Here is an 18,041-nt window from a genome sequence, read left to right on the forward strand (position 1 = left end):
CATGCCACATGACAGCCATTCCATGTGCACCTGCCCAGACGTACAGTACAGTACGTACACACGCACAGAGACCTGGTGTATATAGTTAAAAGATTAGCGTGGTTACTACGGGCGCAACACGACTGAACAAATAATTACAAAGAAGAAAAACAACAACAAAAAAGTGTTGTAAGCTGCCGTTTTCTTCTTCTTTCTAATTATGTGTTTTCGGCCCGAAAAATTGTGTTTGTTGTCATGATTATTCACAACTCGAGTTGGCTTTGTACGAGGGTCCAATGGTCTTTAAATAAATACTTTTTGAAGTATGGGCCCTGGTAGGGGCCTGCGATGCTCTATTGCCTCCCTGCTTAGCACTCTGCATCAAGGGTTGAACTGGGGCTAAGTTCCCTAGCTTGCGACATACTAGAGTCATATGTCCAGGGGCTGTACTTGTGCATCCAGCAGCCTCACGCTAAAGATAACAGGCGGTAGTCTCCTGACCTATATGGGCCACATGGATCAGAAATCATTGGTTCCCAGGGCTAAAACCACGCTTTGACCCTCCCAAACACCTCCCATTGGTTCCCAGGGCTAAAACCACGCTTTGACCCTCCCAAACACCTCCCATTGGTTCCCAGGGCTAAAACCACGCTTTGACCCTCCCAAACACCTCCCATTGGTTCCCAGGGCTAAAACCACGCTTTGACCCTCCCAAACACCTCCCATTGCATGATGGAAATGCAGCAGAAATGCAAAGCCACCCCATGAATACAGACTATTTATATCACAGACGGAAAACAGCGAAAGCTGAGGTGAACGGCAGCGAATAGATCCAAGTGTCCTTTGTATCCTGCTCATGAATATCCCAGTATTCATGATGAATAACATGGAGGGCCAGAATATGCCCCGTACATGCCAATGGAATGTGGATAGCATAGCAAACGATTTTTTGTTCGTGCCGCAAAAGCCAACGCAAGTGGCTTTCACAGTCGGTGGCAAATTGCATGGGATGTCCGCGAGCCTTTCACATGTTCTACTGTCTTGATTAAAAGGGCGGCGGGACATTAAGGAGCTGCTGTGTTCTGGCATGGCTGCATGACCGGGACATTAAGGAGCTGCTGTGTTCTGGCATGGCTGCATGACTGGACACGTCACTCTAGGAGGGTTTTCGCCTGTCGTCCAACGAGACAGACTCATTTTAATAGGTTTTACGACCTCAATTGCGCCCAAAAAAACCTGAACTTTGAACATGGATAGAACATAGATTTTACTTTACTCTTTACTTACTACTAAAACTACTAAATAGTTACTGCATCGATTTGAAATCATTGAATCGTATTGTATCACCATAATGAACCAATATTGTCCATGTATCGCCGTTAAAATGTATATCGTTACACCCTTATAGATCTAGATCTTGATTCTGATGACATCACGGCGTCCACAGGCGATCACTTTGAGGCTAAGTATTCAGAAACCGCCAGGCCACAGCAAATCTACTAAATGCTAATGTTAAATCAAAATGGTCAGGTTTGTTGAGTGCAATTGCAGTCAGAAAACCTTTAAAAAAGAAGACTCTTTAACTCCATGGGCCATGGATGTACCAGCATCCGTATTGTGGGAACAACTTTAGCAGAAAATGGCAGAACTACAAGCTATCAACAATGCACTGCAACTCAGACCAGAACAACTGGCAAATCCTGCATTCGAGATGGGAATGCGAGAACTGAATGAATTCTGAACTGTTCAAATAATATTTGTGTCCAGTCCTATTAGCAAGTAAATTATCGTTTAATTTTGTAAATGCGATGAATATCGACGATCACAAGCGTATTGCAATTAAAAAATAAAAGCTGCATATAGGTTTGAAAAATGGACTGGTGAACTCACACCAAAACAAATCATCCATCTGAATTGAGATTGTAATGCCAAAACCAGACATTGTTTTACTTTGTAAACGTGCAAGATATTTCTTTTTAAAAGCAGCGTCGGTGAGTCGCAGATGGAAAGGTGATGTAGGTTGACAGAAAGCTCATTCCTGTCTGCCTGTCTTTTGATAATCAATCCCTCTCTCCTTTAAACCCATATCAATTCTCTCCATCTGCAAGTATACACTGACTCCATCCATCTTCTCTACCGCCGTCCACCATTCCTAAATCACTTCTCCTCTCAATCTATAGGCTCATTCTTCACGTTTCTCTTCATCTCCTTCATCTTAATGTTGCAGTGATGGAAGTTAATTTGCACGACGCAATGACAGGAATTGGAATGCAAATCAGCCTCATATCTTTTCTACTAACTAAAGCAAGTAAAGGACACAAATATATAGGCATGCACATGCAAAAGGGTATAAACATGCACACGCACACATGCACGCACCCACACACACACGCGCGCGCACACACACACACAACACAAACACACACACACACACTCTGGGGCTGAGAAACATGTTTAATTACAGTCTAGGAAGCTAGCGCCTTGGCTGAAAAAAAATAAAAGGGAGAAAAAATTCACACTTGATAACTGTGACATTTACAATCTGCCTCATTTATCAAGAGCTGCCAAAAGGAGTCAAAGAGGGTCATTACATCGTAAACACAGATTAACTCAACTCGCACTAAATCCACACAACACCGTCTGATACATTTTTCTGCTCTACAAAAAGAGCTGATGACAGCAAAGTTTGTCCAAACCTCCAGGTTTGATTCCAGGTGTCTGGTCTTATTTGCTATAGCCAACAACATATGCATGTACTGTTGTACAACAGTATAGTGTGGAGTGCATGTGTGTGCAGTCAGTGTGCGCGTGCATGTGTGTGTGCGTGCGTGCCGTGCATCTGCCTCCGTCAGAGCTGTAGCTAGCTCCTTCCCAGCATAAGATTTGAGTGCTTGAATGAATTATTCTGCAGTTGTGTGGATGAACAGAGAGGGCACGTTTCCAAAAAATGATGTGTGTGCGTGCATGCGTGTGCGCGTGCGTGCGAGTGAGTGAGTGTCCGGCTTATTTAGGTCATAGGGAGTTTAGACACAAAAGACCCGCCGGGTTGAAACAAAAGGATAGCATACTGAACAAGGGCGAGACAGAGAGAGAGAGAAGAGATATGATTGGTGCACCAGGCTGAAGTGTGATATGATATTTCCATGGCTCCTCGTGATTCCACTCATTCAGACAAGGATGTTTGCTAATGCACGCTCATTATTCTCCAGCATTCAGATAGAAGTATGACGCTAACAAAATCAATTGACGCAAGGCTCGTGCTCGCCCCTAAGGTATCGCCGTGAAGGCATGCATGCAGAATCCATCCCGCCTCAGGATGGGGGCGAGGAATGCAGTGCAACAGTATATTGATTGATTTTGTCGACTACTAGGCCTACTATGACAAAATAAATCGTCAACTACCTTTCCACTGACGAAAACTAAATGGAAACTAAACTATGATGACTAAAACGCCATGTCTCAAATGTATCAAAATGAGTCACATATATTGACAATTGCGTCAACAAATAAAAACTAGACTAACATGAAGGGACTAGTGGACAAGAGATCCAGCATGTGTCATTTTACACTTGGTTGCATGCTGAAAATAGCTGATGCGTGACTTGTAGATCGTAAATCGGCTATTTTCAGCAAGTGTAAAATCAGTCATTACGACGGCATCAAGGGCTGCCAAAATACATTTTAGTCGTACTAAATCAACTGTAGTAGGAAATCTAATAAACTAGACTAACACTAAAGCATTCCAGGTGACTAAAATGTGACTTAAGGTCCTTTCAGACAGGCAGTGATGACCGCCGACATTGTCGCCTGGATCAACGACAGGTCTGCTCCAAGTCTGTTCAAGAGGGGCGCGACAACGCAAGCGTAAAAAAAAAAAAGCGAAACAGAATCCAGGTCTGGTGGGCGTGTGCACGAAACGAGCATGTGCGATACAATTTCACGGGACCGCGCCCACATAAATACACTTGCGCTGTTGCCCCTCGACTTCTCCGCGCGTATACAGGAGAAAAACGCAGGTCTCATTGAAAATGAACTATAGCCTGCCCGTTAAATCGATTCCCGTTTGAAAGGCCCTTAAAACTAAATGAAGACTATTCAAGAGACTAGACTATGACTATAATAAAATCAAAATGTGCTGCCAAAATCGACACTGCAGTGCAAACCCACTTAATTTATTGAAGGGGGAGAGGTTGACACACTGCAAACAGAGCAGAGAAAATAACATCATCTGAAGACTCGGCCGTCTCTTCCGTCGGACTCACAGAGTCACAGAGAGAAAAATATGCAATATAGACATGGGCGGAGCTTGAGGGGGTTCAGGGGGTGCACTGCAGGCAAAAAAAAGAAAATGTTTATTTTTATTTATTTTTTTAACTTAACTTCTGACTGTAGTTTGTAATCATCTCTCTTATCATGATATGATGACTGTATGGCTGTAGTGCATGTGTGTATGTGTGTGAGCTGCTGTACTACCTAAATAACTCATTTTTAGGGGTTAGGGCATTGTAAAAACGCTAAAATAATAAAATAAAGGTAAAAAAAAATCGGTGTCGTTGGCCAAGCAGTCGCACCCCCAGGCGTCAAGTTCAAGCTCCGCCTATGAATATAGAGCTACTTTGTTGCAAGTATGGATTTGTTTCTAGGTCCTGAGACCCCCGTCCAGGACAGGCTTCAGATGCGCCTCCTCAGGAGACTTGCCTCAGATCTGAACGCTGTCCCGGTCAAACATAAAAATTTCATCTCATGATAGTGTTTTTTATTTTCTGTCAGTGCCTTGTTTAAGAGAAGAAATCTATGGAGAAATGTACACCCCCCCCCATCCACCCCAGTCCTCACTACGTTGGAACATCCCACTCTAACACACATTGCTGACTGTTACACAGATAGGTGTTGATAGATGGCACATCAGCTCATATTTCCAGTGTTATACCATGGCCCGCGAAAAATACTGCCTCGTTTTATTGATATTTTCCATAAACCATGTTCCATATGACATTTTAACTGCCTCCTCCGACAGCTATTTTAACCATACGTGTATATTTCACACGCCCATATTGAAATCTGACCTGTTTTTTTTTTGCATTGATGGATCTTATCGCGCAGCAATGAATTTCACCCACTTTTTAGACCAGTAAAGGTGGTTGACCAGGTAAAAAGTAAAATAAAAAAACGTTATATGGACGATTGAAACGTATCGTATCCTACTTCTCCTGCCCCACTTGCAGGTGCCACGTTGAAAGTGGTTAAGTGTGTTTGAGGCGTTATTATCGATCCCACCGCAGCTCTAGGTAGACCCTGCTGTGATTTGCCAGTATAGTCGCTATGAGTGACACTTCTCATTTTTGCAACTATGCCTAAACCTATCCCTAGCCTCAGTGAAACTATGCCTAAACCCAACACTAACCTCAGTGAAACTATGCCTAAACCTAACCCTAACCTCAGTGAAACTATGCCTAAACCTAACCTCAGTGAAACTATGCCTAAACCTAACCCTAACCTCAGTGAAACTATGCATAAACCTAACCCTAACCTCAGTGAAACTATGCATAAACCTAACCCTAACCTCAGTGAAACTATGCCTAAACCTAACCCTAACCTCAGTGAAACTATGCCTAACCCTAACCTCAGTGAAACTATGCCTAAACCTAACCTCAGTGAAACTATACCTAAACCCTAACCTCAGTGAAACTATGCCTAAACCTAACCCTAACCTCAGTGAAACTATGCCTAAACCCAACCATAACCTCAGTGAAACTATGCCTAAACCTAACCCTAACCTCAGTGAAACTATGCCTAAACCTAACCCTAACCTCAGTGAAACTATGCCTAAACCTAACCCTAACCTCAGTGAAACTATGCCTAAACCTAACCCTAACCTCAGTGAAACTATGCCTAAACCTAACCCTAACCTCAGTGAAACTATGCCTAAACCTAACCCTAACCTCAGTGAAACTATGCCTAAACCTAACCCTAACCTCAGTGAAACTATGCCTAAACCTAACCCTAACCTCAGTGAAACTATGCCTAAACCTAACCCTAACCTCAGTGAAACTATGCCTAAACCCTAACCTCAGTGAAACTATGCCTAAACCTAAACCTAACCCTAACCTCAGTGAAACTATGCCTAAACCTAACCCTAACCTCAGTGAAACTATGCCTAAACCTAACCCTAACCTCAGTGAAACTATGCCTAAACCCAACCCTAACCTCAGTGAAACTATGCCTAAACCTAACCCTAGCCTCAGTGAAACTATGCCTAAACCTAACCCTAACCTCAGTGAAACTATGCCTAACCCTAACCTCAGTGAAACTATGCCTAAACCTAACCCTAGCCTCAGTGAAACTATGCCTAAACCTAACCTCAGTGAAACTATGCCTAAACCTAACCTCAGTAAAAGCAGAATGTAACCGCTTCTGACAGAGGACCAGCCAGCATAGCCAGAAAAACAACAGAACTAATTCATTAAATTAAACCAAATATGGTAAGTCATACACACACCACAAATAAAGAAGCAACTTTCTGAAAACAATTAGAACAAACGTATCGTAGCAACGCACCATCTGCAGTATGTAACCGCTTCTGACAAAGGACCAGCCAGCATAGCCAGAAAAATAATAGAACTAATTCATTTAATTAAACCAAATTCAGAAATCTAACCTCAGTAAAACTATGCCTAAATCTAACATTAATCCTAACCTAACCTCGGAAAAACCAATCAGACGGATCTATCCTATATATCCTGTCATTCATAATCACATGTGTCTGAGGGTTTTTGAGCAGTGCCTCCGCCCCATTATGGAGCTATGTGTGTCCCTATATGTATATATATATGTATGCGTCCCCATACGCGTCCGAGCACGGAAAGCTGCAACACGATAACTCCGTCATTACTTGACTGTTTTGTCAGCCCCCTGGGCGTGTTCCTCTGGGTCTGGATCTTGCGGGGACCCCCCGGGGACCCCCACACGGTAACTCTTTAACCATGACAAATATGAATTAAGGCTTGTGATTAATACTCTGAACCCATTGGAACACGCACATCATGGAACAAAACCATTTCCCCAATAGTATAATGGCTTTGGACAGAGACGCTATGCCGCTGCGTGCTCTAGAAGGGACAATGCTCCTGGTGAACTTTCTAAGCCGCAGTGCTGTATGGCTAGGGGAAGGGAGTGTGTTAATTGGCTGTGGTAATCCAAGCAGACCGGCTAATGAGTGTGTAATGGGGTAACAGCAGGGGTGAGATCCGACCAGCACGGGGGGGTGGGGGGGGTGTCTCAACAGCCAGCATTGAGGCTGTTCAGCCCTTAAAAAGAGGTGGGGATTGTGAAAAAACTGTTGTTGCAGACCTTTCAAACTGAACACCCGAAAGGGTTCAATGGGCAGTTACTACTTGGATGTTTTTTAGTTTACCTTTTTCAATTATCTTTCCTAGAATGTTTAAAAGAAAAATCTGCGTCTGTCTTTATAGAGAGGTCTTCGAGACCTGCACAGGTCAGGTTTTGTTTATAGTGCTTCCAAAATGGAACTTACCGAGTACACACCGTATATTGACACTGTTTTAATTGTGTTCTTTGATTTGTGTTTACTCTTTCTTGTCTTAAATACAAGCTTCCCGTTGGAAAATAACTATGTAACAGAAAATAATGATGGAACAGTTTTGTACGATGTTAAACAGATGTATTTCATTCCGTCTTGTTTCTTGTTGCTCTAAGAGCGGGGCTTGTGAACGTCAACGCTGAGACAGATGGCTGCTGATATATTGAGTGACAGAGAGGAGAGACTGACATGGAAAGACAACAAGATATATATCTGCCCCCCTAACAGTATACTGTACGTTCACTTCTCTCACAGAGCAAGTCAATACACATCTCTGGCCTTAGGTGCACATGGCATACAGTATGTGTGCGCGTGCGTGCAGTGCAGTGCGTGCAGTGCCTCTGCGCTCTTATGTCTTTCTTCTCATTCTCACCTGGGTTGGACTCGCAACCACTCGTCTCACACATAAATGAAGTGACAGCTGCACGGGGCCAATCAATATGCATCAACAAGCCAAGCGAACTGTAAATTGGTTACGCTATACAGAAGTCGTTGGAGCAAAGTTGCAGAACCGTTTGTGCAGCTTTGGGTGACCTCAAAACTTCTTAACAAGTAGCAAACCCCGCCAACGATATGGCTCTGCAATACAAAAGGAACAACATCATTATAATTTCATCAAAGCTAATCATGCTCTTCAGGGAGGCACAGAGGTGCATGAATTACTAATATCCCACAAGGGTCAGCTCAAATATCACATCCTACGTCTGGAACCTTCTGTCGGATATACGTGGAGAAGCAAAAGGAACGAAAAACACCATATTCAAAGGAGAACATTGTTGCAATCCCAAATTCGCTCATTCTCTAGAATCTATTTCTAATTGGCACAAACAATGTCAAGGACAAGGAAAAAAACCCAAGCTTGACCCGCATTATTAGATTAGACTTGACTGTTCCAGAGGGAGATTTTTGTTTTCACAGCCAGTTCTACCCAGAAACACACTGACTTATGAAACAGAGCAGCTGTGCAGGCGAAGACAATACAAGACATAGCATCTCCATAAATTATTCCACACATCCCTGCACACATCATCATCATCATCATCATCATCATCAGCGAGGCAGTTTGTTTAATGCTGCAAGGGCAGACAAAAGTCCTGCTAAAAAACCGAACCCTTCTTCATTTTAAAGTCCTGTATCTCGCTCCGGATGGCAGCAATGTGAAGTGACGATTGAGGGAGCGATGAGTGTCATTTTGCCATAGCGAGAGCGAGTGATACTGCGTAGGCGTGCAATGTGCTCTAGTCGTTCCCGTTTGAGAGTTGCGGAAAGGCCATTGATTTTAGCCCATTAAGACGGTTAGAGGCAGTACGTCTGATGACAACATGCACTGTTTGTCTGTTGCTGACATTTTGACTACGGTATACTCATGCACGGACGTAAACGGCTAAGTGCTTTATTCGAGCTTGTGACAGACGCTTGCTAAGGATAACTGTTGAAAGACTATTATATACTCACCAAGGTTATAATAATAGTTTGGGGATTTTTTTATTTTGCTTTAGTTTTATTTAGTTTTTTAGAGCGGATTTCAGCATGCAACCAAGTGTAAAATGACTTTTACTTAGGTAGGTTAGGTACTGGATCTCTTATCCACTATAGTCCCTTCCTAACATTTTAGGTCTTAGTTTTAGTCATCATAGCTTCGTTTTCATTTAGTTTCCATTTAGTTTCCGTCAGTGAAAAAAGGTGTAGTCGACAAACATTTTTCATCCATTTTTCTTTTACGAAATCAACACTGTCTGGCTCCTCAATCATTTCTGCTCTCCCTCTCTTCTCTCTAATCGCTCTCTCTCGTCTGTGACTGTTTTTTGTCTCTCTGATTCCCTCCTTCCTTCACTCTCTCACTAGGTCCCTGCGTTGCGACAGTCGGTCTCCTGTGTCTCTGATTCCCTCCCTCCTTCGCTCTCTCACTAGGTCCCCGCGGTGTGACAGTCGGTCTCCTGTGTCTCTCTGATTCCCTCCCTCCTTCGCTCTCTCACTAGGTCCCCGCGGTGTGACAGTCCATATGGTGCCTCCATACCGTCGGTCTCCTGTGGCCACACTTCCCACCATGCATCTGTGGCTCCAAGACGTTGCGGAGCGCCCTGATTGGCCAAGAGGGGACTCCGGTATCGACCAGTCACATAGTTCGGTGTGAGGTCGGTGCGGTGTGGTGTCTTAACACAATACACGACACCCACTGAGCCTTTCAATCCGCCCTCATATCCTTTCGACACATTCTATTCCTCTAAAGAAAGCACTGGACAGTATGTTCCTTTTTCTATTCTTTCACAATGCTACCATTGAGTTGTTCTAAAAAGCGTTTTGTCAGACAGTAAGCATCGCATTAGCTCACGCAGCTGTAATCAACCGACGACCTGCTGATTGAATCAGCAGCGCTTGTAATCAGCCACGCAATTTTCTATGCACCGACTAAATCACAGCCCATTCTCACCATAAAGGCGCAGGCGATTTCAAGTGTTAATTCTACAGGTATCTAAGCAACCAAGGGCGTTCAGAACAAGTGGGAAAAGTGGGCTCGTTTTTCTTTTTTAAAAGCATTTCCATTCTATTCTAAGCCTTGGAGCCGTCTTGTCATTTACTGCTACTATGTCCGTGAGGCAGAGAAAACAGAGCTTAGCACCGATCAATCCCATTGAATCTGACTCCTTTCACCAGCCAGGGATCAATACTGCAATACTGGCTGTTCCGTGTCCCCCTGCAGTATAATGCATGTGTCCACGCGCATGCACACACGCACACACACGCGCGCGCACACGTGCACACACACACACACACACACACACACACACACGTCTGAAAGATGCCCCACCCTTTAGGAATGACCTATCAGTATCAGCTGACTCGCTCACTAGGGAACAGTGAAGTTCATCATGACAGTCTTACCAGTGCTAATAATACTATTATATTATATAAAGAGGAGACACAGTATAGTAATGTACCCCTGCAGCATCAATGTGATGCTCTTTAACATGGAGGAGACACAGTACAGTAATGTACCCCTGCAGCATCAATGTGATGCTCTTTAACATGGAGGAGACACAGTGTAGTAATGTACCCCTGCAGCATCAATGTGATGCTCTTTAACATGGAGGAGACACAGTGTAGTAATGTACCCCTGCAGCATCAATGTGATGCTCTTTAACATGGAGGAGACACAGTATAGTAATGTACCCCTGCAGCATCAATGTGATGCTCTTTAACATGGAGGAGACACAGTGTAGTAATGTACCCCTGCAGCATCAATGTGACGCTCTTTAACATGGAGGAGACACAGTACAGTAATGTACCCCTGCAGCACCAATGTGATGCTCTTTAACATGGAGGAGACACAGTGTAGTAATGTACCCCTGCAGCATCAATGTGATGCTCTTTAACATGGAGGAGACACAGTATAGTAATGTACCCCTGCAGCATCAATGTGACGCTCTTTAACATGGAGGAGACACAGTACAGTAATGTACCCCTGCAGCACCAATGTGATGCTCTTTAACATGGAGGAGACACAGTGTAGTAATGTACCCCTGCAGCATCAATGTGATGCTCTTTAACATGGAGGAGACACAGTGTAGTAATGTACCCCTGCAGCATCAATGTGATGCTCTTTAACATGGAGGAGACACAGTATAGTAATGTACCCCTGCAGCATCAATGTGACGCTCTTTAACATGGAGGAGACACAGTGTAGTAATGTACCCCTGCAGCATCAATGTGACGCTCTTTAACATGGAGGAGACACAGTACAGTAATGTACCCCTGCAGCATCAATGTGATGCTCTTTAACATGGAGGAGACACAGTATAGTAATGTACCCCTGCAGCATCAATGTGATGCTCTTTAACATGGAGGAGACACAGTGTAGTAATGTACCCCTGCAGCATCAATGTGACGCTCTTTAACATGGAGGAGACACAGTGTAGTAATGTACCCCTGCAGCACCAATGTGATGCTCTTTAACATGGAGGAGACACAGTGTAGTAATGTACCCCTGCAGCATCAATGTGATGCTCTTTAACATGGAGGAGGCACAGTGTAGTAATGTACCCCTGCAGCATCAATGTGATGCTCTTTAACATGGAGGAGACACAGTACAGTAATGTACCCCTGCAGCATCAATGTGATGCTCTTTAACATGGAGGAGACACAGTATAGTAATGTACCCCTGCAGCATCAATGTTATGCTCTTTAACATGGAGGAGGCACAGTGTAGTAATGTACCCCTGCAGCATCAATGTGATGCTCTTTAACATGGAGGAGACACAGTGTAGTAATGTACCCCTGCAGCATCAATGTGATGCTCTTTAACATGGAGACACAGTACAGTAATGTACCCCTGCAGCATCAATGTGACGCTCTTTAACATGGAGGAGACACAGTACAGTAATGTACCCCTGCAGCACCAATGTGATGCTCTTTAACATGGAGGAGACACAGTGTAGTAATGTACCCCTGCAGCATCAATGTGATGCTCTTTAACATGGAGGAGACACAGTGTAGTAATGTACCCCTGCAGCATCAATGTGATGCTCTTTAACATGGAGGAGACACAGTGTAGTAATGTACCCCTGCAGCATCAACGTGATGCTCTTTAACATGGAGGAGACACAGTATAGTAATGTACCCCTGCAGCATCAATGTGATGCTCTTTAACATGGAGGAGACACAGTATAGTAATGTACCCCTGCAGCATCAATGTGATGCTCTTTAACATGGAGGAGACACAGTACAGTAATGTACCCCTGCAGCATCAATGTGATGCTCTTTAACATGGAGGAGACACAGTACAGTAATGTACCCCTGCAGCATCAATGTGATGCTCTTTAACATGGAGGAGACACAGTACAGTAATGTACCCCTGCAGCATCAATGTGATGCTCTTTAACATGGAGGAGACACAGTACAGTAATGTACCCCTGCATCATCAATGTGATGCTCTTTAACATGGAGGAGACACAGTATAGTAATGTACCCCTGCAGCATCAATGTGATGCTCTTTAACATGGAGGAGACACAGTGTAGTAATGTACCCCTGCAGCATCAATGTGATGCTCTTTAACATGGAGGAGACACAGTACAGTAATGTACCCCTGCAGCATCAATGTGATGCTCTTTAACATGGAGGAGACACAGTGTAGTAATGTACCCCTGCAGCATCAATGTGACGCTCTTTAACATGGAGGAGACACAGTGTAGTAATGTACCCCTGCAGCACCAATGTGATGCTCTTTAACATGGAGGAGACACAGTGTAGTAATGTACCCCTGCAGCATCAATGTGATGCTCTTTAACATGGAGGAGGCACAGTGTAGTAATGTACCCCTGCAGCATCAATGTGATGCTCTTTAACATGGAGGAGACACAGTACAGTAATGTACCCCTGCAGCATCAATGTGATGCTCTTTAACATGGAGGAGACACAGTATAGTAATGTACCCCTGCAGCATCAATGTGATGCTCTTTAACATGGAGGAGGCACAGTGTAGTAATGTACCCCTGCAGCATCAATGTGATGCTCTTTAACATGGAGGAGACACAGTGTAGTAATGTACCCCTGCAGCATCAATGTGATGCTCTTTAACATGGAGACACAGTACAGTAATGTACCCCTGCAGCATCAATGTGACGCTCTTTAACATGGAGGAGACACAGTACAGTAATGTACCCCTGCAGCACCAATGTGATGCTCTTTAACATGGAGGAGACACAGTGTAGTAATGTACCCCTGCAGCATCAATGTGATGCTCTTTAACATGGAGGAGACACAGTGTAGTAATGTACCCCTGCAGCATCAATGTGATGCTCTTTAACATGGAGGAGACACAGTGTAGTAATGTACCCCTGCAGCATCAATGTGATGCTCTTTAACATGGAGGAGACACAGTACAGTAATGTACCCCTGCAGCATCAATGTGATGCTCTTTAACATGGAGGAGACACAGTACAGTAATGTACCCCTGCAGCATCAATGTGATGCTCTTTAACATGGAGGAGACACAGTATAGTAATGTACCCCTGCAGCATCAATGTGATGCTCTTTAACATGGAGGAGACACAGTACAGTAATGTACCCCTGCAGCATCAATGTGATGCTCTTTAACATGGAGGAGACACAGTGTAGTAATGTACCCCTGCAGCATCAATGTGATGCTCTTTAACATGGAGGAGACACAGTACAGTAATGTACCCCTGCAGCATCAATGTGATGCTCTTTAACATGGAGGAGACACAGTACAGTAATGTACCCCTGCAGCATCAATGTGACGCTCTTTAACATGGAGGAGACACAGTACAGTAATGTACCCCTGCAGCATCAATGTGATGCTCTTTAACATGGAGGAGACACAGTATAGTAATGTACCCCTGCAGCATCAATGTGATGCTCTTTAACATGGAGGAGACACAGTACAGTAATGTACCCCTGCAGCATCAATGTGATGCTCTTTAACATGGAGGAGACACAGTATAGTAATGTACCCCTGCAGCATCAATGTGACGCTCTTTAACATGGAGACACAGTACAGTAATGTACCCCTGCAGCATCAATGTGATGCTCTTTAACCCTTGGAATGCCAGGACCAATTTTTTTGTTTGGGTAACAAATTGGCATATTTTTAATTCATCGTTTTAACATACAAGAAAGATCTGGTGGATTGAAGAGATGTCTTTTTTTGTTCATTCATAGCAAATGTATTCTCTCGATTCGCCACCAGATGGCGGGAAAGCATCATTATGCTGATTTTGGCTAAAATAGACGGATCTTCCTAAGTCACTTCCGGTTGAACGATCAACAACATCCTGTAGTAGTTTGACCCTAGTCAATAGTTTGGCTGGTCCGGATTGCTAAGCTAATGCTATATTTTTCATAACTAAGTCAAATTAACCTCAAATCAACCCCAAAAGATCGCAAAATATCACATTTTTTACACCGACGCACATAGAGACGGCGCGCGTGCACGATAGCGCACGATCACGCGGATTTCGGCCGTTTTTTGGTAAATTACATCCAACATTAGTGATATTAGCGAAAAAATATAAATTTTTGCTCTTTTGACCCCGCGATAACTGATATTGATTGTCATTCCGTTTTTTCCGTTAACGGGAGGTTTAGATTTTTCGATTAATTCCGTTTTTTCCGTGAATTGTAGGCCAAGGGTTAACATGGAGGAGACACAGTATAGTAATGTACCCCTGCAGCATCAATGTGACGCTCTTTAACATGGAGGAGACACAGTACAGTAATGTACCCCTGCAGCATCAATGTGATGCTCTTTAACATGGAGGAGACACAGTGTAGTAATGTACCCCTGCAGCATCAACGTGATGCTCTTTAACATGGAGACACAGTACAGTAATGTACCCCTGCAGCATCAATGTGATGCTCTTTAACATGGAGGAGACACAGTATAGTAATGTACCCCTGCAGCATCAATGTGATGCTCTTTAACATGGAGGAGACACAGTGTAGTAATGTACCCCTGCAGCATCAATGTGATGCTCTTTAACATGGAGGAGACACAGTACAGTAATGTACCCCTGCAGCATCAATGTGATGCTCTTTAACCCTTTTACTGCTGCCATTTATTGAGAAATTAGGACCTAATTCATGCCAGTCGGGAAAGTCCGGAATTCAAAATGTACTCGAGTAAAAGTCCATTTTAAAGTATCGACATAAAAATGTACTTAACGTACAAAAAGTAAAAGTACTCATTATGCAGAATGTCCAATTTCAAATGTATACAGTATACTAATCTTTGGAAAATAGCAGATTGACAAGCTCACAATGCTTGGTGGCGCATTGTGAGCTTGTAGATCTGCTAATTTCAAAATGGCCAAAATATAAATAGTTATATATATATATATATAGTATTTTTATGTTTATGTTTTACATAACTACTGAGATATAGTAGTATTGGTAATTGGAAATACTGCAAGTAAAGTAGAAATACCTCAAACTTATTCTTAAGTACAGTTCTTACGTAAATGCACTTAGTTACAGTACTTTCCACGAGTGTTTACTTGAAGTCCCGTGGAATGACCGTGCAGTGCAGTGCACGGTAGCTGACCGTGCAGTAGCTTGAATTCTAGGATACCATTTTATTTCACTACTGGCGCAAAGCTAAAGCAGGCTGATTCTCTGCAGTGTATACAGAGGGCACATTTAGCAGTGTTTACCAGAGTTGCCCTGGTGCGTTGATTGGCTAGTCAAGGCTTTCTTTGTAGCCTGTCTAGACTCTAACAGTGATTAACAGCTATGCAAAAATCAACTTTCTAAAACGGGTAGTCCCAATACTTCATTGTGATTGGCTGGTTACCGTCACGTGACCAGTGTAAATTTCACCGATAACCCACTGCTTCAATCACTTTGTATCATCCTGCAGCCTTGTAGCTGAACTGGGGAAGGGGAGCACTTGATTGCTTTACAAACACATGCCGTGCGGGCGTCTAAGCACCGCCCGGCTCATATGACTGTGAATGTGTGGCTCCAGGCAGCCCCGTAAAATCATCAAGCGCTATTCTCCCGTCAGCCTACTTGCCGAGCACAACAAGGAAATGATGTTGCTCGCTCTGGTGGCGCAAAGCGTAGCTACTTTTGTGAATTCAATAGTTTTATTAGGTTAATATTGCTATATGTTTGTAACCGTTTTAGAAAAGCAATAAGCCACTCGAGACCCCAGCTTACCGGATATTTTACACTGCCTGGGAGGTAGAAGACCCTCGGCTGCGCCTCGGGTCTGCCTACGCTCCCAGGCAGTGTAAAATACCCGGTAACCTGAGACCTCTCGTGGCTTATTGCTTAATTGTTAACTTGATGTGAAGTTGGTTTTTTTTGTATACATTTAGCGATAACAAGGTTTGTTTGTACAGCCCAACTTTGTAACTTTGCTCTGAGATGTGCATGTGTGTGTGTGTGTGCGTGTGACTGAAAACTGTCGTTTGGCCACGTCCCAATCTGTGATTTGCTAAACTGTTAAGATGCTTGCGTCGCGGACAAAACTTTTCAGACATTGCCGCCCATCACCTTGTCTGGAGTATCCGTCGGCCTCGCGAGGATGCACCAGGTCGGACATGGTGGTGCAGCCGGCGTAGTGCAGCCTCTGCTCCTGGTGGTGGTCGAAGGCCTTGAGGGTCTCGCTGGAGCTGTAGGACTTCTGGGTTGGCACGACGACGCGGCACTGGTCGCGGGGGAGGGGCTCCTCGGAGCAGTGGCCGCGGCTCAGGGAGCGGTGGTGGTGCCTTATTATTCCGTCCTGAATCGGGTCCATGATGCTGGCGTTGTAGGGGGGGGAGGGAGGGAGGGAGGGACGGGGGGTGGAGGAGAGCTGGAAGCAGAGTCAGGGACACCTGCCGGACAGCTCTGCAATGACAGGCTATACCCTTCTTCTGTCACCTGTAAGAGAAAAGAGAGAGAGGTTAGTACACAATTAATGGATTCAAGTTCTGTGAGTCACTGTTCTTGCTCTGCTTGCGATTCCCGGGGGGGAACGTTGGGTATGAGGCAGGAGGGCGGTGGAAGCAGCCAGCCAGGCATGCACGGTCACACGTGAAGAGAGCCGTTATCGACACAGATTGACAGACCTGCCAGAGCCCTGCAGGCCCTGATAGATGGCTGACCGATCGACCCGTGCCCGATGACAAATGACCAGCAGGCCAGCGTTTGGATTCACAACAGGAAAAAAAAAAGCAGACAATTACTTCAAAACAACAGCCATCGCTCGCTAACGTGGTTGTTAGCGCACGCACGCACGCACGCACACACACACGCACACATGCACACACGCACACACACACACACACACACACAAACACACACACACACACACACACACAGGCATGGAAGCGCACGCAAGAAAATAATTGACACAAGATTAAGAGACTGCAAGGATGAAAGAGAATGAAGGATAGTCGGATTGATGGAGAGCGGGAGAGTGGAGGAAGGAGGCCAGGAGTGAACGAGGAGAGGAGGAGAGGCAGTGGAACACGACAGGAAGGATGGGAGAAGAGGAGAAATGACTTGAGGGCATTGTTGGTCTCAGACTCATTATCAAAGTGAGAATGAATCCCACTCCCTCAGAGGCTGTGAGGGATAATCAAACACACCCAGGCATGCGTGTGTGTGTGTGTGTGTGTGTGTGTGTGTGTGTGTGTGTGTGTGTGTGTGTGTGTGTGTGTGTGTGTGTGTACACGCACACACGTTTGTGCATGCATGCACACATGCTCACACAAAGATGAATGACAATACACACATGCACACACATACGCCTACACATTTGTTCATCCATGCGTGCATGCACACAAACACGCATGATAACACACACACACACACACACACACACACACAAGTCCTCTAGTTGGCTTTCTCATTGGCTAAACCGGGATGCAGTGTGTGTGTGTGTGTGTGTGTGTGTGTGTGTGTGTGTGTGTGTGTGTGTGCACCGCAAATATGTCCAGCCAGAAACTAACGACT

General features: G+C 44.4%; 1 protein-coding gene across 1 annotated transcript in view; it reads right to left on the reverse strand.

Annotated features, from left to right (window-relative positions):
- tenm2a (teneurin transmembrane protein 2a) overlaps positions 1 to 16,839 on the reverse strand; it is a gene marked incomplete at its 5' end in the record, with an annotated part of 299,282 nt that extends 282,443 nt beyond the window's left edge. The window contains 1 exon segment of the mRNA XM_083786230.1: positions 16,596 to 16,839. Coding sequence (XP_083642356.1) covers positions 16,596 to 16,839 — 244 coding nt within the window.
- Positions 16,840 to 18,041: the final 1,202 nt, after the last annotated feature.

Source organism: Protomyctophum parallelum, assembly GCF_964188405.1.
Source record: "Protomyctophum parallelum genome assembly, chromosome: 16".
Taxonomy (NCBI): Eukaryota; Metazoa; Chordata; class Actinopteri; order Myctophiformes; family Myctophidae; genus Protomyctophum; species Protomyctophum parallelum.